Raw genomic sequence first — 24,349 nt, forward strand, 5'->3', positions numbered from 1 at the left:
TATCATAATTGTCAAAATATTGCATAATGCAACTTTGCAATACTTTCTATGTGCGACATAAGACGACGATCAGCTGGCAATGTTATTTAAACTTTAATTTAAACAAAAATTACCTGTATTCATTTGAAAACACAAAAATATGAAATTTTACAGAATGTAGTCGGTACATCACCCTAAGTAAATCTTAAAATAGATTTGTGAACATATAAAAAATATCTAACATTTTGGAAAATTATACAATCATAATTTATTGGGACCCCTAAAAAACATCTTGTAAATAATTATATCTTTAGTTTAAGTAGTATAATCTTTCGCTGAAAAGAATAATTAAAAATCCAACCTACACTTTAGTTATTGGGGAAAATATCCAACATTAAAAAATTTTTAATTTTTAGTTAAATCATCTTAACAACTTTAACAAAAACAAGTGCAACTGAAACATTTTCCTCATTTTAAATTGATTTGAGTTTTGTAACTTTCATTTAATAATCAAAGACTTCCTGTTTACCTGAGGTACAAATGACATGAAGCAGAGGTACATATCTTTTACTAACCTGTCAAAATAGGAAACACAAGCGAACATATGTGATCCAGAAATGTGCTACCCGCCCTACAGTAGCCAATTTGAAAACAACTGAAACTGTGATGAACAATAGTCCTGAATGCATCTCAAAGATGTAGGTACATCTGGAGTAATGGACGCCATTTTCTAATCAAAACAACTATCAACAAAGCTATTCTTTAGGCCAAAGAGTTGTTTGGAACAAGAAGTGAGACAAACAATCCAGTTGGAAAGAACAATAAATGGAAAAGCAACTCATGCCCATTGTTAGGGAAGGTAGAGAAATGGTGATGCTGTGGGCCTCTTTCTCTTCTTAATGCCCTGGCAACTCTGACAAAGCAGGGGATTTTAATCAAAAATAAGGCGGCCTCAAACATTAGACCGCAAAAAGATGATCGTCACAAAGCGAAAGTGCTAGTTTTTAAAGTAACTGCACTGAAAAAAACTGTTGATCCAACTTAAAAAAAATTATTCATTTGTTACAAGTAAATTTATCTAAGTAAATATCTTAGGTTGTTATGTTAAACGGAAATAAAATAAGTTTGGCAAACTTTATTCGATTATGTATAACAAATTAACTTTTTTTTTTAAGTTGGAGCTCCGTTTTTTTTCTTTTTTCCCCAGTGTGTGAATTTAACCCTAAAGTTTCTTGCTGCTGCTTCTAACTTCTGATTTAAATGTCAAAACTGTGTGAGAACATGTGCTTATGTTACAGAGCAGTTCTATCAAAACGTGAAGCGTTTACAGTCTAAAGCTGTGACAAATCAGCACACAGAAAAACAACCTTTATGAGGAAAATGAGAATAAAACTCAAAATCAGTTTCTTCTTTCATTCCAGTATGAAAATATGCCATATTTACATTCTTCTTTTCTTATTACATTTTTAAATCTGCTGGTCTTCATCACATCTGGTTTTATCCTATGTCCTTCCTTCCAATAAAACAGTTTTAGTCACTTGTAATTAATAAACATGTTTTTTACTAATTAACCCTTTACTGACCTTTAAAAAGCAGCTACATTTATATTTCATACATGAATGAAAAATCTGCAGAATGCCCTAAAACTGCTTATTAATGTTTTATAAAGTGTTTCTGCTTAATTAATAACTAGTTTAATAACTATGTTTTGTCATTTCTGATTTAAGTGGTACTCATTTCAATCCTTAAAATATTTCCAAAGATCGAATATAGCTATTAAGTCAAAAACAATGGCTCCAAAATATAGAGTTATATGCTCAATACAAGAAAAGAAACATCCCACATATTCAGCAGGAAGGGTCACAGTCAACATGGTTGAGTTTATATTTTGAGGCTTCTTATCTGGGTCTTTTCCTGAAGGAATTCAAGGAATTCGTAATTTACAGGAAATAGAATTAAATGAAACCTAAAAGAAAAGAAATCAAACCAAAAGTGTTTTTGTGGGTGTAGCAACCCAAATAAATTTTTTTGTCTTGTTTCGTAGCTGGAGAAAGATTTGCTGCAGTCAACTCTCCTCTTCTTCTGCGTTTTCTGTGCATTCGCTGTCCAGAAGCTGCTCCACGTGGCTCAGCAAAGCGTGGCTGCTTTCTTCCTCCAGAATCTGCTCCCAGAATTTCACTGAGAAGGAAGAGAGGAAATCAATCACCACAGGTGAATTTCTCTATCGGTCTTAAATAGTATTACAGTATCGAGTAATCATTTCCAGGTTAATTTACTAAAAAAACAAAACCAGAGTAAGAGTAGCACTACAAGTAAAAGGTCACTTTCCAATAAATTACTCGAGTAAAAAAAGTATTTGGTGAAAAGGCTACTCAAGTACTAGCATTTAATTTAATATTTTAAAATTATGTCAATAGACAAAATGTGAAGATATGTGCAAATTCTGGCATTTTAAAGACTAAATTAAATACTACAAATAAATAATACACACAAGCAAGATAAACACATTTTCAAACTTTTTCTCTAACATTAAAAACTTTACTTAAAATTAATACTTACAGTAAGTAATGTGTGTAGGGTAATGTACTTCTAGTGATGATATGTATTATTACCGTATTTTGCGGCCTATAGAGCGCATCTCACTATAAGCTGCACCTACAAAGTAAAAAAAAAAAAAACTGGAAACGTACATCCCTTGTTTTTCGCGGGGTTTGTGTTCTGAAAATAACCCGCAATAAGTGAAATCTGCGAAGTAGTTACCTTTACTCTTTACAATTTTTATACAGCATAATTAAATACTCTACATTGAAACCAAAGAACAAAACCTATTTTCAGGTCAGCGGATGTGCGTGTGCATCAATCGGGCCTTAATGTGATCCGGAGTCGTGTCATTAAAGCGTCTCCTCCAACCTGCCCCGCGAGATTCACAGCTGTACCTACGGCAGAGCGATGGATCTCATCAAGCGAGTCTCCGGTCGGGTTTTGGCCAGTTTTTTCCAGCAGGCATTCAAAGTTTCAGTTTTCACCTCCTGAATGGCCAATCTGTTTTACTTATATTTGCACACAGGTAGAGAAGGAGCTTGGAGACTGTTTAGCCAATCAGGACGCAGAACACAATGCACTGAGACAAAAACTGCACAAAAAAATCTGCGAATTAGCGAGACCGTGAAAGGTGAACCGCGTTATAGAGAGGGTTCACTGTATAAGCCGCACCAGGCTACAGGCCGCTGGTATCTCTGCCGCTCTCGTTTTTCCACAAGGATGCAGCAGTTCTTAATAGCAGATTTATTAAGGACGCAGCCCTGCGTCTCCAACGCCAAACCATGGATTCGTTAACGCCGAGTGTACGTGAGGCGGCTATCGATCTGTACTGCCAGATCTTTAGCCTTCAAATTAAAAGCTGCATCATATAAACTTCTTCGTGTGGTTTCCATGATGAGGGGGTATAAGTTTGAAAACTCCGTCGTGCCTGCTGCTAGCATGTGCTTGTTCTAAATAAAAATTAGCACTTTCTTCTTTGATTTCCAATTTTGACTTCCAATGATTCACTTCCTGCTAAAGAGCCCCCTGGTGGTTGAAGAAAAATCCGCCGAAAAGCCGCGCCGAGCTGCATGGTTCAAAGTTTAGGAAAAAGTAGCGGTTTATAGTCCAAAAAATACGGTAATCTCCAAACGCCCAACAGGCTTAGCAGATAGAAAAAACAAAAACAGAACAACAAAGCTGGTGTATGAACAAGAGGTCTCACTCTACCATAAACTGTAAGTGTGAGTATATGTTTCAAATATTTTCTGTTTGAAATGTTTCTTCTTTCTTCATTGAAGTTATTTGTGCTGGATGCAGTATCCATACATTTTACTCAAGTAAGAGTAGCGATTGCTCATACTAATATTACTAAAGTAAAAGTAAAAAGTACAATGCAGTAAAACTACTCCTAAAAGTACATATTTTCCAAAAGGTTATTCAAGTAAATGTAGTTACATCTCTGGTTTTATCTTATTGATCAGTTAATGAAAAAGATGGCTTCCCTCTCATTGTGCTGTGAATAAAACGCTGTGACTTACAGTAATGTGGTTTCTCGGACCATTTGCTGTTGGGTCCGGGCTCGGACTCCTCAGCCAGACTGTTAATCTGCAGTGGCTCTGTGTTTCCATGCTGCTGTGTTTCGGGCTGGTCGCTGCGCTCCGAGCTCGACAGCATCACCTCGTAGGCTCTCTGGGCCTCAGATGACAACTCAATCATCTTGTGATAGAAATCCTGTAGGCATCAAAGAAAATTTTCACATTTTAAAATGTTAGTTAACCTTTACAGCTACTAGATGTTCAGCATTTTACTGTAAAAATCTTACAGATGTGGATATAAGCATAAAAAAGGCGACGATACGTGAAGGGTAAAACTCGCTACATTTACCTCGTTATGTGCGCGAGGTGAAGGAGCGTTACACGCGCCGAAGTGTATGGAAAAACAATCATCGGCGCGCCGCCCCCTCCAGACGGGGTTTTGGCGCCCCCTCTGGTGCTGCGCCCCTATGCGTTGCATACCCTGCATACCCACTTTTTGCACCACTGAGCGGGTGTCACCAGGCTGGGGATCGAGCCTGCGGCCACTGGCATGAGACCTAGGGCCTCAATGCATGGGTTGTGCTTTGCCCCTGGGCCACCACAGAACCCCCACATTACATGTTTTTAACTATATGGTCATCCTTCTTACACAACTTTAAAGTAGTAATATGCAGCAAAATGAGATGCTGGTTAGCGTTAGCTTCCACTAATATTTTTAATGTGTTTAGCGGTTTAGCATTAACTCCTGCTAAGTTTTCAATAGTTTAGTGGTTTAGCATTAGCTTCTGCTAATTTTTATATATGTTTAGTGGTTTAGTGTTAGCTAAGCTAAGATTCTTGTTTAGCAGGCTACTGGTTAGAGAATCTACATTTGTGGTTAGCTGTGGCTATAACTACTTCTGATTTTAGTGCAAACATGCAGCTCTAGAAAAATTACGAGTCCACTGCACTGAACCCCATTGAAAACCTCATGGTTGTTCCACCAAATACTGATTTCTGAACACTTTCTGATTTTTGTGGTGGCCATCTTGAAAAATCAAAACGCTATCAGTACATATGATTTCTATTCATCCAATCATCTATGATTTGACACCTAAGCTATTCATCTGTGATAAAAATCAGTCTTCCTTGAAGACCATCTTGCATTTTTCATTTGTTTTTTTTTCACAAGGGTAAGCGCCTGGGAACTTCTGCACCAAGTTAGGTTCTAGAGTCCACATGTGGAAGATTTTGCTGCCCTATATCTGAGAATGATAACCCTGACCTGCGCTCCATCGTAGTTGAAGATGCCCACAAGGCTGACGGGCACAGCCTTGTTGACACAGTGGCCCAGAGCTTTCCTGGAAAGTGCAAACACGAACGGTACGCCCTGTTCACGACACATGTTGATGATCGTGTGCAGAACCTCGTCCAGGCCACCTGTGGAGGGAATATTTTCTATCAACATGCAGCTTTTCCCGGTCCAGTTTCAGCAGCCGCACGCCTGTATGGACCTCCCCGCCACTGATGTTGTAATTGTACACATTTGCGACGCAGAGTCTTTTATTTCCATCCGAGATGAAAAACAAAGTTTTTCTTGGATTTGTTTCAGGATCGAAATGTGTTTCCTCATCAGAATGAAAATGTCACAAAATACTTTCGAGTTTCTGTTTTTGGTGTTCTAAAATAGCTATTTAAAAACATTTAAAAAGGAAATCTGAAAGTGTTTATATGCAGCTCTCTCCACATTAATATGCATTATTTTAGTTATTCTTTAAAATGTAAAATGCAGGAGAACATGCTATTAAATAATGGTGGAATACCAATAAAATAAAAAAAATACACACACAAAAAAAATCCCAAGAATAAAGTCATAGTCAAAGTTGAAACAATCCAAGAATAAAGTCATAATAATACGAGAATAAAATTTCATTCTTGTATTATTTCAACTTTATTCATGTCTCTACTGTTATGACTGTATTCTTGTAATTAAATTTTTTTAATTTTCTTATTGTGGCCCTTATACTCGTCGTAATTAAATATAGATGATCATTCAGAAAATCTGTGAAAAAAAAAAAGATTAATAAGATAAACAACTACAGTCAGAGCAACAATTAAAAATGTGACCATCGTCTTGGAGGAGAACCCATATTTATCTCTCCAGTTTGCACATTAAGAGGTAAAACCTCCTACACTCACTGCAGCAGTCATAACAACCATTAGATCTATCTAACGCTGTTTGGAAAATCTGTTTTGTCCTACCATCACTAATGTAAACATTTTCTGGGACTTTCCCTGGAAAGATGAGACTCGGACTAAACCCATGACAACAAACAACCCACATGGGTTTGGCATAAAATAAAAATATAATATAAGAAAAAGGTGCTTGTTGCATGGTGAAAGATCTGTGATGCTGTGGACTTGTTTTTTTCTTTTAAAGGCCCTGGGAGCTGTGTTAGAGTTCATGACATGATAAACCAGAGAATGTTAGGTTACTTTCACACAGCAGGTAAATGCAACGCAGTCTGAACGGCCCAATCCTCATCTGATAAAAAAAATATAATTAAAAATCCAATCTGTGCCACTTCAGTATGAAGCCTCACTATTACTAGCATGAGCAACTAGCCTGTCACATAAAAAAACATTTCATTGTTACAATAAATGATAATATTGTTGTTTTGATACGATTTTAAAGTAATATAAAAACAATGGCATAATAATGCAAGTTTTCTCTCTCTTCAAAGGCTAATCAACTTTTATTTTGTAAAAACAACTTAATGCTGGAACTAAAAGATATTTTAATTATCCAAAATAAAACACAACTAAGAAATAATAAAAAGAATAGAACTAAAAACCACACACATCCGTAAACATAAATAAAATGGAAAAATTGATTATGACCTCCCTGTAAGCACATTAATCATCAGAATGGAAATTATTGAGCTAATTTTAATTTATCATGAGATTAATTTTATTATACAATAATTAATTTGTTTTGTTTATTTAATTTGGATACTTAAAATGTCTTACAATTTCAGTGTTAAATGATTATTATAATTTAAAGTTTACTGATCTGTGAGAATGTGTTTTGTCTCAACACAGCAATATTATTGTTTATCGCAATAACTTCAGGGACAATTTATTGTCCAGCTAAATTTGTCGTCGCGACACGATTAATAATTTCCCAGACGTTTTCCTAAATAACCTACAGACGGGCACTTTTGAATACCTTTGGACTGGATGCGTTCGCAGTTGGGCGAGATGATGACACACTTGACCTTCTTCAGTTTGAGGTGTTTCAGAACCTCTCGAAGGCCCATCACGATCCGCCGCTTCATGCGGGCCTTCATGGGATCCTTCTGGTACAGCCGGTCCTGGAACCGGACCAGCTCCTTCAGCAGCGACGTCACACACTCATCCAGGTCTTTCCTCAGCATCTGGCTGCAGTAGCTGCCATGCAAACAACAGGAAATTATTACGCAGAAGTCTCTGGATATTAGCAAAGTGTGGATTGATGCTTAAATATCAATACTTCCAATACCAGACCTATTGTGCTTTAAAATCGATTCTCTCTAAGTATCAATACTTTCATTATTTCAGTCACTTGAGATAATGGATCTTAACAAGAGCTCATTAAAAAGTAGCTAAATCATTGAGATCTTTCCTAAATAACAGAATCTTTTCAAAGGCAGGAGACGTTCTGCGCAAAAACAAAACAGACTGAAGGGAAAACAGTAAATATGGTTTTCCTTAACAAAAACATGAATGGGAAAGTTTCAAAGACCTGCCTTTGTTGCAGGTTCATTAACATGTTTTCAAAGTAATGTGTTTTTGTAATGTCTTTTAGGATGCAAGCTTTCATTTTAGAGTAGTTCTTAATAATTAAACAAGCATTTATTTCAGTAGGGTTATTACTTCACTCATGTTTTTATTTTCCGACACCATTTTAACATGTTTTGTATGATTGTCTGCCGTTGTTAAAATAGCCTGGCAACAATAAAAAAGGCCGTCACCCTAATGTACTTCAGACTTCAAAATAAATCAGTTAAAGTGATGTCTTGTGTTCTTATGCAGCAAAGAATTGAATTACTCCACTTTTTTTAGATTTACCAGACACATAATATGTTTTCGCAACAAGTATTGGCATCGGACAGGAACCCGGTGGCATCAGACCTTACTAGTCAATACGAAGGGAACAACGTCGCCTCCTTACTCTCTAAACTTCCTGCTGTGAATTTTGGGAACGTTGTTCTGTTGGGGCTCAGATGACGGGACTTCCTGTTGCACATCATCGTTTTTGTCGTTGTCCTCATCTGCTTCCTCCATGTTGGCGTTTGTACCGTTTAAATTCAGCTGTTCGTCGAATCCTTGTGTAAGACTCTGAATGTCTTCTGAAAGAGGCAAACAGAATAAATTCAGTCGTTCTGAACTCTTTCTATAGTGAGAACATGTTCGCACTGACCTGTGTCATTTGAGTCATGCTGCTCTTCTGCAGCATCATTAGTGAGTTCAGAGCCATTTTCAGGCAGCAGTCCTCTTTCCTCTAGCAGGCGTCTCTGTTTTTTCTCTTCTCTTTCTTTCAAAATGACCTGAATATGTAGCAGAATAAAGACTTAAAGAAAAAAATCACATCATATTTTAGAACTAAAAAGCTAAAAATGCTCAAAAGTATGAAACAAATCAAACAGCCTTTTCTTAGTTTTGCTTTTCTGAACTCCTTAAGTGGCATAACTTTTAGCTTTAGTTCAAAGTACTTAAAAAAAAAATCTGTCAAGCATGTTTTGCTCTCCATTTATTAATCGGTTAATAAAAAAAAACAAACAAAAAAAACAGATTAGCCCTCAATGTACTGATATTAAGTCAAGCAGGAAGATCTGAGCTTTTCACATGTTGATGTTACAAGTATTTTAAGCTGCAGATTCATCCTTTGGTACCAATGATCAAGCGTTCACTCAAGAAATTATATGTTATTGCGTTTTAGGTAATAGATTTATAAAAAAAATTGAATTGAATTAATTGTTCATTTGCATATTTTAATGCATTTCTGCAGATATGCTAATATTTTTTATCACGTTTAATTGACAGAATAATCAATGACTAAAATAATTGTTAGCTGCAGCTCTAAGATCTTTGCTTTATGAACTTAAACTCAGACTTTCTACCAACACTTTGGCCAAACGTTTTGCACCAATAGCTGAATTTGCCGTTCCACATGTAGCATCATCACTCTTTATCATCAACACTCATTAGCGTTCTGCTCTTTCTTTTCACATTGAAGCATTTAAATACATATAACAGTCAGGATCTTCTAAACAGTGTTGAAAATGAGAAGTTGTAAAAATGATGATATATGAGCTTCAATATAACAATGCAGCTACTATAATGAGCAGCAGTGAGTGTATGGCAGATGGTGTCCACTTGCCTTCTTCAGAGGAGTGGGTTTCTTGGCTTTAGGCACTTCTCTTTGCTTTCCTTTCTTAACTAAAGGGCTGGTCGAGTCCAACGGATTGTGTGCGATTTTATCCTGCTGCCATGGCGGCTTCTTTAGAGCCGACGATTGCTTCTGGACGACAGGCAGTCCTCCACCAACTACAAAGAAGCAGGCGTCACTTAATTACGCCCTTAAACGCGGTTTTTGAAGAAATAAAAACCGACATTAGCTGACCAGAGAGAATGATCGGCTTGGTGTCCTGCTTTGATTTTTGAGTTTGTTGCTTCTTTTCCAGGACGGCCAGCATGTTTCCGATGTCCAGCTGGACCGGGGCTTTGCTCTTTTTCCCCGATACTTTCTCTGCTTTCTACAAATCAGGCAATGAAGGTCAGGGCTACGTCACTGAGACAAAACCAGACTGTTCTGAAAGGGTCAGTTTCAACAAATGATTAACACAAACCTGTCCTTTTTTAGCCATTTCAGGCAGTTGAGTTTTTCCTACTGGTGACTTTTCCTTGTTCAGGTCAGCAGACTGGTACTGTCCTCCTTCTCTTTGGTTTTCCTTGACATCAAACCACAACATAAGACTTTTATTTATGATATTTTATCTTATGTTGATGCATTTAAAACACTGACGATATCTACCTCATTGCATAGCTTTGTTTTGCTGTTTAACCCAGTTAAACCCAGCACCAAGTCAGGGAATTCTTCTTCATCCTAGGAAAAAAATATAAATTCAGTTAAATGTCCAAATCTTTATTCACCCAGAGGAAGCAAAAATCTAATTTTACCTCAAGTTTTGGAGGCTTGTGATGAATTAGTGGACTCCCCGACTCGGCTTCTGCATCCTCAGCGTTGCTTTTGGATTTTTTTTTCCTTTTTCGCTTTTTCTTTCCTGGGCCGCCCTCTTCTTGTGGGGTAGAGAGGCAGTTTGTCTGGTAATATAAACAAGTGAACGTTAGAAAAATAAAACATTGTAAAAAGAGATGTTTTTTTTTTTTTCAAAAACAAGCAAATAAACCAAAACAAAAAACAGGCTAATAGTTTAGGAAAGAAGCCCAAAAAGAATAAAGCCAGAATATTCATGTTAGTAAATGCAAACACAGGTGAAATATATGCAAACATGTATGCAAACTTTGATTTCACAAGGTGCAAGTAATTTTCTTTAAACCAGTTTAACTGCCTATTTTTTCAGCTTTCTTAGCTTTAGGGTTCTGTAGATATCAGGGATGCACAGATCTACTTTTGTCACTCCCAATACCAACAGATAAGAGGTTTAGTATCGGTCAATACCGATCCAAAACAGAAAAACAGTCCTGAAAACTTCTCTTTTTTAATAAAACATAAATGTACTGAATAACAAGTTCATTTGATAACTCTGCACCACTACAGCACATTTAAATACACTAACAGCTTCACAAGTTTGGTCAAACATGAAGAAATAATCTGCAACAAACTTTCTTTAAATGGTTCAGAAAGTGCAATTAGTAATTCTAAATATAATATGAAATAAATAAAGCATGACTTCGCTCAGACCAGAGTACAGAATTAGACTGAATAGATCTGCATTTATGGATTGGGTACATTGTCACCGATACCAGATCTAGATTTTTATTTCAATATCAGGACCGATACAGATATTTACTGCAGCGTTTCTCAATATTAGAGGGGATAATCTTTTTTAAATTGTTGCCCAAATGTAAATTATTGAGCTCATTATAATTAATTATGCAGGTAATACATTTATTGCTTATTGCAACAGGCTTAGAGTCAAAATGAAGTTTAATCACGGCGGTGGCATCATGCTGGGGGCCTGTTTCGCTGCTGGTCCGTTGCAGAGAGTGAATGAAAGACTGAAGAAAGAGAACTGCCTCCAAAATCTTTATTTCACTTCATATCAATGACTCTATAGACGAATAAAGTTGCTAAGTTTTCAAAAACAATCCAAACTGGTGAGCCTCCCAGTCGCTTCTTTATACTCAGAACCATCAGAGAGTTTTGTTGCTGATCCAGCCCAGAAAACCAAGGCGAGGTTCTGGCTGATCAGCTTCCAGCCCAACTCGACTCTCGATGATTCCGTTTAAATTTCTTCCTTACGTCTCACGAGGAAAAGAGAAGAATAAAGACTGAAACCCTTTTTATTAAGAATTAAACCAGAAAAAACAGACTGCACCTGTGTGTCGCTGCGGTGAATTGTCTCGTCTGTAACAGGTTTCTTTGGGGGCTGAGAGGCAATATTTGCCCAGGATGTTATTGCCGGCTGAGCTGCTAGGAAAGAAAGAAAAACAAGTGATTCACAAGTTAGAAAAGACTGATGCTGTGGTTGAGGAGATGATTTCTGCCTTTACCTGGTGGGTTAACAGGGGCGGTATTCTGCAAGGGCTCAAGTTCTGCTGGAGAGCCATTTCTTCCAGCCTGCCAATAATAATAATAATAATAATAATAATAATAATAATAAAAAAACAGCTCAGTGTTTCTACACAATATTTCTACACGATCTAATCTGATTTTTCTTTTAAATACAGAAACCAACCTTCTGGGTAGTCGTCTGAGTTTGTGGGTTTGTGCATTGAGGGCTTGGACCCCAGCAGACTTTCTGTGCTCCAGCATGAGAAGCTGATTTCTGCAAACCGCCATCTAACTCTGGAAAATCAGCCATCTTCACTTCAAACGGGGCAAAATCTGCCAGTGCTGGTGCTGATTTCCTTCCAGACACTGGGGCTGACTTGACATGTCTAAAACCTGCTGATGCTCCAAAGGGACAGACAACAGCACAATAAATAATCTACTAAATAAAGCTTTATAATTATTCATATGCATAAATAATATATATGAGACATATGTTAAGTAACTAAATGTGCAACTCAATTAAAAATCTGAATTCAATTTATATTAACATCATGCATAAATACTGAAGTATTTAAATATTTCATAGACTTATGTTGCTGCACATGGAGAATTTTATACCATCTCTATTTCCTTGAATGTCTTTGGGTCGGATCAAGAAAAAAAACTATTGGTCTGTAGTTAAACTGCAGATTAATTATTATTATTCAATGTTAAATGACAAAAACTAAGTATTAAAAGAAGGTTTTTTCATATAATAAGTGGAATAAAACCTTCGTTGTTTTAAACGAAGGTTTTCTAGACCGTCTAATTCGCAAACCCAGCGTCTTAGTTGGATCTTCTGCTAAAAAACAGCAAAATTAGAATTAAAGATTCCCGTCACACACACACACGAGCACATACACACACAATAATAATCATCAGGATCTTTTTGGTGAATCAGCCTGAAAGCCTTAATTATTTCATGATGGACTGTGACAATGGAAACGTTAACTTGATAAATACTGAAATAGTTTAACAAAATTAATGAACATTTTTGTTAATAATTGAATTATTTGTATTCTTCTGGCTGTTCATCGCAGCGAGTCATCCTCTTCTGTCTAATTATATGTATTCATTCAATTTAAAATTCAAAACTAAGTTATTGTAGATGGTGATGGAAAGATCTCCTGTAGAGGTCTGTATCTAAGCGAACTTGAAGAAGCCTCTGACTGAAGGCGCTCTTAATTATTGATTAATTTAACTATATACCAATAAATGTTTATTCAAATGATGTAAGCATTATATTTTTATATGGGATATCATATATATAAATAGCTTTTGAAGGCATAATTTGGTTATTTCTGAAAATCTACATGCGAGTCACTCGAGTTTTGATGGAGGATGGTTACCTTTTTGTCGTGCATCCGCTGAGTTTTTGCCCACATTTCTGCCCTGAGAGTCATTGCTGCTTTTTGATGTCTGCAAACACACCAACAAAATGATTGAAATCCATTACATAAATTAAGCGAAAGTAACTTAGCGTGACTTTAATAAGTGAAATAAAAAGAAAACCTTTGAATGTGGATCCCAGAGGAGCTTGTTTTTGTCCCTCACAGGACGTCTGCTGCTGTAGCCATGACTTCTTGAAACATCTCCCCCTTTTCCTGCTTGGTTTTGGCTCAGATCTGTCCAGTTTCTTAAAAAAACACACAGACACAGAGAAAGATATGGTCAGGGGTCGAGTTGCCGATTCCTTGGGCTTAGCCATGATCTCCATACCTGGCTGAAGTTTGGTTGGACACATAAGGATTTGGTAAGACCAGAGGAACTGAAGCTGTGTGAGGATCAGAAGCATCTCTGCTTCTTTTCTTCTGATGTTTTTCAAAATTCTGGGGAGAACAATTACTAGGTGTCAGTTTGCTCTCCTGGAAAAAGTAAAGTGATGTCAACAAAAATCTTTGGTAAACATGCAACATAATTATCTAAATACACTGCAAAAAAAAACGCATTATAAGGAACACTTCAGTTCTGCTTTGACATATAGAAACTTTAAGAAGTGTTAAAAACACAACATTTGTGCTTCAGACAAAATTACGTCTTCGGAAACAAAATATTATCTTTCACTTCATCAGCTGTCCCCATTTAAGCACTTTTTAGAAACAACTGTAACTGTAGCAGGACCTATTCACGAGTTAGCTTCAGTGCTAGCTAAATAGGCAGTTATAATCCAATTTGGTGTTCTTTACCTTCTCCATCTTCAGGCTTTTTTAAGATTTAGTCACATATTCGTATTTTCACATGCGGTTCCAAGTGTTGTCAAAGTCCACCCTACGATTATGCCATGTGTTTGTTAATCATGAACAACCTGTTAGATAGCTTAGCATAAAAAAACAGCAGCTAGCTGAGTGATGTGTCAGTTACGGTCGAACCGACTCAATCCGCTAGCTCTTCTAATTAAACGATCTTAATTCATTTGCACTCAAATTCCATATCAACATTCACACATACAACTTAGATTTCAAAACTGTGATCACATTTAAAGGCTAGAGGTACAGCTTTATGAATAAATGTTTAAGAACTGAAGGGATCGGTTCTTGTTGGTGAGTTGAGCCAAATAATGCAGTTCTCAGATCAGGGTCGGAAGTCCCATCAACTGAGTGAAGGCGACGTTCACAGAGGAACAAACGGCGTAATAGCGACATCTTGTGGGATTAGAGAGCAAATTAAATAATTCAGTCAAAAGTTGGGTTGACTTCCTGAAAGTAACGAAAGATATTTCTGACAAATAGCAAATCTGGCGTACACTGATAATATACAAAATCTACCAAGTGAGTTTTCTTAGCTTATTAATAGGAAAATTCGCCTTAAATTCAGTCTTTTCTAGTTGCTTTAGCAAGAACTTTGTCGATATTGTCTTTTTTAGGCATACCTTGAATATGAGGTTTAGTGGTGTTGTCATGAAATATACTCAGAATTCTTACTGTAGGAGCTATTTCCCCATTTTCAGTTAAATATTAGAATTTAAATGGTTTAGTTTATTCTTGTTTATTTTCTAGTTGATTTATCATTTGAATTTTTGTTTGTTATTTAGAATAAGTTCTTTGATTAGGAATTCATTTAATTTCAGGTTGGGATGTGGGTATTTCACGGTATAAATAGGTGGGTCTCTTAGGTAGCTTATGCACGTGGGATGTCATAAGTTTTTTTTTTACCAGCCTATGGAATCAAGTCTCATTGTCTCATCAGTCTCACTAGTCATCAGTCAAAGTACAGGTACAGGAATCAAAGCAGAAGCCTGTAACCTTTTTGCCTGAACTGTGAAATAAAACCAAAGAACTATATTTTGACCTTTTTGATCCTTTGTGCTGCGTAAACCAGAATCCACGGTGCATCAGGTGATTATTTGAGTTGGATTCACTTTTGTTTTGGTCACCTTTGAGTTTTGAGTTTTTTGATTTTTGAATTTAAGTTTTGGGACAAATGGTCACTACACTTACTTTTTATTTAAAATGTAATTCAAAAATGTAAAAAAAAATTGTTGAAAACAGAAGTGAAGTAAAACAATCATATTTACTATCTACTTAACGCTGGTTATCAATAAAAAAAATTAATTTGATGACATTATTACTGTAGTTTTATTGACACCTTTAGGATATTATTCCGTTACGACCAATGGATGATGCGTTTCTTTTTCAAACATTCATAAAATAAACCATTAACACATTCAATGACCGTAAAAATACATTGCTGATTTATAAACTACTGCATCTATAGGATAAAATACTCTTATAAAAGGATACTCAAACTCCACTAACAATGTAATTTCTAATCATCAAAACATGTGTTCAATAAAAAGGAGATGTCTTAATGTGCAAATATACAGAATTATTTTCTAACACATTATTCTGTACCTACTTCTCTATTTTGGCATACGTTTGGTCTTTTTGTTTTATATGTTTATCTTTGGCACAATGCACCAAAAGTAATCCTCACATCACTACTGAGTAAAAAAAAATGGAAACACAGTGCTTGTTCTCCCAAAAAATGTAAACATTATAACATTCATGTAAGGCAGCTGGAGAAGGAGCTTGATCTCTGCAGGTCACTCCTCCTTTGACCTCTGGGCTTTGCTCAGAAGAAAAAGTGGAATCACAAATGAGGCCGACGTGATGAGAAAGCAGGTCTGTGCTCCTGCAATCCAATAAACTGAAATAAAATACAGAAAAAACTGGATAAACATAAGATGTAAATACAAAAACAGCAAAAATAGAGGCGTCTCAAAGTAATTCCAGATTTGTAGGAGACAGGGATAATTTATATGAAGCTAAATTCAAATGCTAAAAAGCTAAAAGGGCCATTATTTTTCTATTCTTTAGCTTCCTTACCAGAGGATGACACCACTGGCCCAAACGCTCTTGCCAACGCACCCAAACTACGCAGGATCCCCATCACAGTACCTTTCTGATTAGCTGAACCTGATCAAACATCCGACAAAGGACAATCAGCAACATTGATCTCAAAATTATAATATTTAATAAAAAAATTAATAAAGGAGACTCACCGTGGTCAGCAACAAGGGTAGAGAGGCAGGGAACTACAATTGCTGCAGCTGCAACAATCAAAATATGAACAAAAAAGTGTAAATTAAATGAAGATAGAGAAAATAATTTCCATTTGCTTCCAAGTGGAAATAATTTTTGAGTGATCAAACTTTAAAAGTCACACTGAGGGAAGCTTAATTTCCAGGGATCAATTCTTGGACCTACTCTTTTTAACTTAAAATTTACCTTTGAGTTAAAATTTAAACTGCTGATCTTTAATGACATAATCCTTAGCTTCTTGGAAATGTCTGTCTTCAACAAAGAAAATTATACAAACAAGTTCTGTAAGAAGAAATGTTTTATTTATTTTATCAAGAAACCTTTTGAAATCCTATCAAATTTACCAGTAAACAGTTAATCTGAATAAAACATTGAATTTATTTACTGTAGTTAAAATCAATCAAACTCACAATCTCACTGCAGAGTTTTCTGGTCCAACTAATTTGGTTTAAATTTTAACCCTTTAGTTCATGGTTACGTATCAATAATTTACACGGAAAAAAGAATGACCACTTCAATCTTCTTCTGACTTCTGGTAAAGAATCAATAGCGCCCTCTATGGTCAGACGTGGCAACTACACCTTTCAATGCCGCTATTCTTAATTTGTTTTAAGAAAATCATGTTAGAAAATTTATTGTTCGATTAACTTTTCGTCAGATGTGCATAAAAGGTTTACAGGCAGCCACTAATCATCTCCTATTATTTATATTAAGAATAAAAATGAAAAGTTGCTATGATTTTAGTTGATCCTAAAATTATATCACGGCCTTCATTACAAGCAGCAATAATTTAACAAAATTTTGTTCAATCATTACTGCTTTATTAAAAATATTATCAGATAAAACGCAAACATTACTCACCAAAAGAGTACAATGCCAAGCCGATATAGAGCATTGCAATATTCCACGATAACCCAATGAGAATGAATGCAGGGATCAGCATCATTATTGCCTGAAAGGATTAAGATTTATTTCAGTATTACATTTCTCTGCCTGTTCAGTATAATATTCAGCATGCAGATAGATTATATCGTTACCATGTAAACAGCACGTATGTGTTGCCCAGGTTTGATTCTTCGAGCGTAACCCCCCTGGATTAAAGCCATGATGACACCAATGAAGAAGAACATCTTTCCCTGCTGCATGCTATTTACAGAAGACAATAAAAGCATTTATGTTTCTCCTTGGATTTTCTGCCTGTTTCACCAACTCAGATTTAAGACTTTATAAAATTGTTATGAATGGAATTTAAGACCTACTTATCAAAATAAATGTACACTTCATCCAGCCAACTTGCAATAAATTTCCATTTGTCCTTGATAGACGCGGAAAAGCTAACTAGTTAACAATGCTATGCTAGCATTGAAGATGTCTGCGTGGGGCTCAAGATTTTGCCTGACAGAAAAGCCCCGCCAAAAAATACAAAAATACATCACGCGATTTTACGGAGGAGGATTAAGGTAACTAAAAAGAGTTCTAATTATGTCGAAATCGAAATAAATGACCAAACATTCTTAAGTTAGGTGAATGTAAATTATGTGAGAATTTAAAAATAATCATATAACTATGTTTTTCTAGTAGGATTTGTAAACCTGCAAGTTATCCACACTGAAAGCCTGTCCCAAATGTATTAGGCAGATTTGAGTTTTAGACTACATTTGCCTTACTTATTTAGTTTAAACAATTCTGATTCTGAGAAAAGAGTGAAAACACTGAGATTAAAGTGAGAAATTTTATTCTTCTCCCATCAACCCTACCTTGTAAACTTGAAGCGCTGGTGAGTCAGAAAACTCAGGGTGAACTCTAGGCCGGAGAACAGGAAGAGGTAGCAGAAATAAACCAAACCCAACACTTGGAGCTTCTGCATTCCTGTAAGAAACACAACAACACTTCCTGTCAGCAGGCCATAGTAAATTTTTGGTCTAGTTAAAGGGTACAATGATGTAGAACCAGCACTCACTTTCTTTAGAAGGTGGTTCCTTTGTCTTGGTGACAGCAGTGAAATGGAACAAGGAAACTGGACTGAGAAGGTCCAGTGAGTCTCCACCATGAGAAGATGAACCCTGAAATGACAATAACTTTACATTTCTGAAAAAAACATTAAATACATTGGAAATACAGTAAAAGATGGAAATGAACCAATAATTTTAACTTTTTAAAATAAGAATATCTACTTCTTTTTTTTTTTTTGCTTAAAACTACTGTATGTATAATTTGTAGCCAAGGACGCATCTGCAGTTAAATAAATACTTCTAACATCAACATGAGAAAAGCTCAGCTCTTGACTCAGAATGAATAGAGTGTAGGTCAAATCTGGTGATTATTTTTTGGATTAACTGATTAACAATTGGATAGCAAAAGGTTCTTACACTGCAAAAACACAAGTATTTTTGGGCTAGTTTGTAGTGCAAATATGTTAGTACACTTGAAATAAGACAAAAACTATCTTACAAGTAACTTTTAAGCAAGATATAAGAGCTTGTCTTAAGTTAATAATTCCTTTATATTATTTCACTATTATAAGACATTTACTCATGTGATAAGTGAAACAATCTGCCAATGGAACTAGTACTTTTTCATCAAAATTAAGGGATTACTGATTTAAAACAAGCTCATATATCTTGCTGAAAAGTTACTTGTAAGTCATTTATGACTTATTTAAAGTTTACCAACATATTTTCACTAGAAACTAGACCAAAAATACTTGGTAAGATTTGTGTATTTGCAATGTAATAGAACAAGGTGTAGTTAAATCTACGCGACTTGTGGAGTTGGTAGAAAATATCTATAAATGAAAAATGAAAATGAAAAAATTATTGTTCTTTGTTCTGATTCCAGTATTCCAGTGTGTTCTTTCAAAAATGGGCATTTTTTGAATCCAGTCAACAAATCGATAACTAAATCAGCGGATGATTATGTCAATAACTGATTAATTGCATTAATTGTTTCAGCTGTACTCAATGTGTTGTGAACAGAAGTGAAGGTTGGAAGTGTAGGTTCCTCTTTACTGTAGCAGAGCCTCCACTTCATTGCTCCATACAGCATGTAGTCACCATTTCTCACACTCTCTCACTACAAGCTAATCAGACTCTGTTACATTGTTGCTCAGTCCTGGCTCACCATAAATCCAACTCCACATGGAGCCTCAACACATTGAGGTGTCATAATCTAGCTTTATTAACATCACATAATCTTGAAAAAGCTTTTCCATGAAAAATTAAGTGACCTTTTGCCCTAAATCCTCTACATTCGTGGTTTGCAACCTGCAGCTCCAGAGCCACAAATGGCTTTGAGCATCTTTCACAATGGCTCTCAACGACTTTACTGAAAATCATGAACTAAAGTTTTAAAACATAAATATAAAAACAAATGCTGGTTTTTACAGTTTCGAATCACGTTCATGGAATAAATGCATTGAATTACTACATTAGAATGACACTAGAAGGTGTCAGTAAGACTTTTTAGACCTTTTTTGTCTTCATTAGGTTGGTGACTGACTGGTGACTGCATACTATTTAGTTAAAAACTAAATATTGAACTATGACATTTTAAATGAATAACATTTAGGTTTTATATTATGACAAACATTTTTAATTTATTCCAGTTATATCATATCTACTTATGTATGATTTTTTTCATAAAAATCTAATTAAGTTTCTGCTGTTTGACTGTGTAACTTTACAGTCAGCGCCCCATAAAAGAAAATGGATAATTTAAAAAATATATTTTTTGGTAATATTTGTATGTTTTTCTAACTTTAAAACCTAATAAAAAAAACTAAATAAATTGTGGTTCTATAAAAAAAATTCAATTCAATTCAAATAATACACAAAAACATTATCATTTAAAATTACAAACTTCTCATAGTAGATATTTATCAAAAATTATAAGCCGAGTCGTAGAATTTGCAGCTCTGATGTCTTTTTGTAGCTCAAATGAAGGCAAAATGACTCTTTGGATTGTAAATGTTGTGGATGCAGCAGATCTACAGATACAGAGGTTGGTGAAATCTGAACCAGTTGGCCTGAACAGAACAAAGATCTTCTGGGACACCTAAAGCATCAAGTGTCCACCCGATGACACTGTCAGTGCTGGAACAAAATGCTCTGTAAACCCGCCGCTGTTTTTGTTTGCGTTCAACGTAGAACGCTGAAATAAGTTCTTGACTCCCTGCAGAAACGTCCTGAAACAGTGTCATCACCGTGACAACTCAGGAAGTTACTGCTGTAAGGCAACAAATGGAAACCGACTAACTAAAATTTGGAATTTAAAAAAGCAATTGATTGGATGAAAAGTTCAAAATAATGAATCGGTATTTCCTGAGGCAAAATTCACATTTTGCACTTTTTTTGTACTTTTGTACTTTAACTTTGTACTTTTTGTACTTCCATTTATGTTTCTATTGCCTCTAAAAATAATAAATAAATAAATAACCCTGTCATTTTCTGACAATAAGTTAATGATTGTTTTGTGTCTGGAAAATGAGCCATTTGAAGAACTTCTTTCCACGGAACTACACTGTTACCTAGCAACCCCAGTGGAGTCCAGCCCATCACCTAGCAACCCAAGTGGAATTCTGGCAATAGCTGTACAATTTGGGGAGCATGGCCAGCAGCAACTTATTTGGATTTAAAGGGACAGAGGCCCTAAAACAACTCATTCTGAAAAGAGTTCAAGATAGGGAGAACTGACCAGACTAAAATCTCATTATCTAAAAATGATTGTGAAAAAAAATGTAATGACCATGTTCTGTATAGCCCATAAACAAATTCTAATCATTCAAAGGAAGCATAAAAGACCACCTTTAAGAAACATCACATTTATTTATATTTTAAACTCACCTTAACAACCTTAGGAAGCGTCTCTGGCAACATCATCCAAATAAAGAAAATATCAACAACACTGAAGGTCAAGGCGAGCAGCGCTGGAGTTTCGTAGAAAACATTTCCTGTTGTTTTGGAGCTGACAGCAAAGTAAGCACCCATGAGAGGTCCAACGGTGAAGCCCAAGGAAAAGGCAACACCAATCATTGCCTGGTCAAAAAAAATTATTAGAATTGAAAAAAAATGGACTTGCAACTGCATGAATGAAAAAACTGTTAGTATGAGAAATGTACAAATGTTAAGAAGAATTACTTCAACACCACAGAAGTCTGTGCTCAGCATTAAAGTTATCATGGTTAACTAAAACTAACAAAATAGCAAAAATGAGAAAACATTTTTATTCACTGAAATAAATTAAAACGGTAATTAATGGGGGACACAAACTATAACTAATCGCAACTCTATTGTGGGTTTATAAAACTAACTAAAACATACGGAAATTATAAATGTAATATCCTTTGTTTTTGCGTTTATTAATCTATTTATTAGCCTTTCAAACTTATGTGAAATAGATTTTTCCCCCCAGATTTTTATTATTTCAGCTGTCAGCAAATTATGGTACTTCATAATTTGACAGTAAAAGTTGGCATAATTCACAACAGGCAATAAATGACTGCATTTTTTGAAAATTATATCTTCTGTTGCGTATTCATTACCCAATCAATGTATAACATAATCACAATAGAATACTTTGACCTTTTTGAATTCTGCACCTAAAAATTAACCAAAGTATAAAAAAAACACAACTAGTAAGACTAATAAAAACTAAACAATATTTAACTAATATTAACTAGAAAATACACACTAAAAACTAATGAAAACAAACAAAAGGTTACAACAAAATAAAACTAAACTATAATGAAAAACCCCAAACTTTGACCCTGCTCACCATTCCTCTGTTCCGTGCTTTTGGACACGGCAGGTCCGCCACGATGGCAGTGCAGAGGCTGACGTTTCCCTTACAAATGCCCCCAATTACCCGAAACAACAGGAACATGGCGAAGCTCCGGGAAACCGCCCAGACCGCGTAGGAGGCTGCCAGCCCTACCTGACAAACAAAGCACCCAATTAGCCCCAAACTGGTGGAATACGACTCACTGGATTTTATAATGGAAAACAAGAAACATTTGAGGTGTTATAGTGTCCTTCTTACTGTGGTGAGAATGAGGAGAGGTCGTCTGCCATGACGGTCAGACAGAGCGCCTGTTACAGGCGACGACAGGAACTGTAGCAAAGAAAACAGCGACCCAATCAGACCTGAAAGACAAGATAAGGAGTATTAAACATGAGATAATTCCTTTTTTTCTTTTTCTTTATGGAATAAAGGGATTGGAATGACTTGCCTCCAAACAGAACAGAGTTGTATTTCTTTTCCATAGGAATCCCAACAGCCTTCCTAAACCAGTCCACCACACTCTGCAGAGACTGATATGTGACATCCTGGCCCAGAAAAAAAACCACAAAAACATCACAGAGAGGCCACTTCAGGGTGAGTCAGCACACAGGCCTCCCAAACTAATCAAATTATGTGCTGGTTATGGCTTTTATGGATCAAATTCTTCACATAAAACACCTTCTGTTCACAGCAGGACAGAAGTCTGAACACGTCCAAATTCCTGCACTTTTAAACTGAAGCCAAATGATTTTATTCTGCTGTCTTTAAACTGTTTTGAAATCCTACTGACCCCCGCTTGAGCATAATGATCCAAAATGGAAGGCAGCAGCGGCAGAATCAGCGTGAATCCCAGCAGATCCAACAGCAGGATGATAAACACGATGCCGATGACCTTCGACGAGAAGGAGCTTCCATCTCCAGCTGCCTCATTCATAGCTGACGTTCCTGATTAGATTATTTCCTCTATTCCTATGAAAGAGTATAGTAAATGTTGACATATCAGCAGATCCAAACGTCTTGAAGCTCCAATTGCAGGAAACAGAGGGTCAAAAAGGTTACGATTCCAGGAAGAATAGAAATCATGCCACACTTTAGTTTTTGCTAAAAATAAAAAATAGGTAACCTTATTTTTTTTACTTAGTAAAAAAACAAACAATAAAAGAAAACATGTTGAAGTTTGTGGTTGGAAAACAGCAAAATGTGAGTTTTTTGAGTATGAATATTTTTGTAAAGCAATTTGATTTATTTAAAATGAAAATTGAAAAATAAATAACTTAAGTGTCATGACGGTAAAAGAAAAAAGCTGGACCACAAGAACAAACTATCACTTTGAGAATTGGTAAAGGCATCAAAGTAGTTGTAGGATTATAAAATATAATAGTATTAAAATACTATTTCTTAATCTATTATCTGGTTGGAGACAAAAATAACTTTTTGTAAAGCTTATATGGATGCTACTAAGAAGCATTTCTAATAGTAATGTAATTAAAAAGCTATAGCATATTTAAGGAAATACTTGCAAATGTAAAAATGGCGATGCGTTTAAGAGCCAGAAGAAATGTTAAGTGAACTATGTCTGTAAATCATCACTCAGTATTCGCAGTCTTCCAGTAAGTTATCAGGAAAGAGACAGGAAAATGTGATCAAGGAAGAAGGAAACAATTCTTGTACATGTTGTAAACCAGCCTTTCTGAACTCCTCGTTCCAACAGAATCAAACTCCAAATCAAACATACATTTTCACTTTACGTGTTCGCAGAATCAAGAACCGATCGACACGTATCAGCATCTCCCCTTTCGAACAGGAACACAAAAGGAACTTTACCTACAGTATTTCCGTCAGCTGGGTAAGCCGCAGTAGCTGGTCCCGGTCAGAGGAGTCGATAAGGTTTACCTTCTCCACCTCATCGGTCCTCCACTGTGGATCCATACCAGGAACTGCCGTCCTCTTGCATTTGGATGACAAGAATGTGGCGTAATCAGCGCAGCCACCCGAAACCGCTGCCTTCAAGGCACCGTCGCAAGCTCGTAATTTTGAGTTTCAACACGAACGCCGTAGCCCAATCGTGCTAGGCACAGTGGTGGAGAAAGTACTCAAAAAATGTACTTAAGTAAAAGTACAAATACACAGACAAAAATGTACTCAAGTAAAAGTAAAGCTACCACATTAACATTTGTACTTAAGTAAAAGTAAAA

At 35.9% G+C, this 24,349-nt stretch overlaps 2 protein-coding genes across 5 annotated transcripts; both read right to left on the reverse strand.

Moving 5' to 3' along the window:
• Positions 1–531: 531 nt before the first annotated feature.
• LOC103469938 (selenocysteine insertion sequence-binding protein 2) lies at positions 532–14,400 on the reverse strand. Of its 3 annotated transcripts, none has more exons than XM_008418021.2 (18): positions 14,022–14,400; positions 13,555–13,664; positions 13,348–13,471; positions 13,185–13,254; positions 11,981–12,192; positions 11,796–11,862; positions 11,621–11,715; positions 10,239–10,382; positions 10,093–10,164; positions 9,908–10,009; positions 9,682–9,814; positions 9,439–9,605; positions 8,479–8,605; positions 8,230–8,407; positions 7,246–7,466; positions 5,302–5,456; positions 4,041–4,233; positions 532–2,157 (listed from the first exon to the last, which is right to left on the reverse strand). In XM_008418021.2, exons 1-18 carry the CDS (start codon positions 14,028–14,030, stop codon positions 2,045–2,047), a joined length of 2,292 nt encoding a protein of 763 aa, XP_008416243.1. In that variant the 5' UTR covers positions 14,031–14,400; the 3' UTR covers positions 532–2,044. The 3 variants fall into 3 exon arrangements, with proteins under 3 accessions (XP_008416243.1, XP_008416242.1, XP_008416241.1); XM_008418020.2 differs by having other exon boundaries at positions 11,621–11,712; positions 11,981–12,198; positions 14,022–14,399; XM_008418019.2 differs by having other exon boundaries at positions 11,981–12,198; positions 14,022–14,399.
• A 991-nt stretch (positions 14,401–15,391) lies between these two features.
• On the reverse strand, positions 15,392–24,124 carry LOC103469939 (major facilitator superfamily domain-containing protein 10). Of its 2 annotated transcripts, none has more exons than XM_008418023.2 (13): positions 23,983–24,124; positions 22,945–23,123; positions 22,603–22,699; positions 22,413–22,516; positions 22,149–22,307; positions 21,218–21,409; positions 18,337–18,439; positions 18,134–18,245; positions 17,414–17,522; positions 17,238–17,328; positions 16,337–16,384; positions 16,161–16,250; positions 15,392–15,981 (listed from the first exon to the last, which is right to left on the reverse strand). In XM_008418023.2, the coding sequence occupies exons 2-13, from the start codon at positions 23,086–23,088 to the stop codon at positions 15,878–15,880; spliced, it is 1,353 nt and encodes a 450-aa protein (XP_008416245.1). In that variant the 5' UTR covers positions 23,089–23,123; positions 23,983–24,124; the 3' UTR covers positions 15,392–15,877. The 2 variants fall into 2 exon arrangements, with proteins under 2 accessions (XP_008416245.1, XP_008416244.1); XM_008418022.2 differs by having other exon boundaries at positions 23,979–24,124.
• Between the last annotated feature and the right edge of the window lie 225 nt (positions 24,125–24,349).

Source organism: Poecilia reticulata, linkage group LG9, assembly GCF_000633615.1.
Source record: "Poecilia reticulata strain Guanapo linkage group LG9, Guppy_female_1.0+MT, whole genome shotgun sequence".
Lineage (NCBI taxonomy): Eukaryota > Metazoa > Chordata > Actinopteri > Cyprinodontiformes > Poeciliidae > Poecilia > Poecilia reticulata.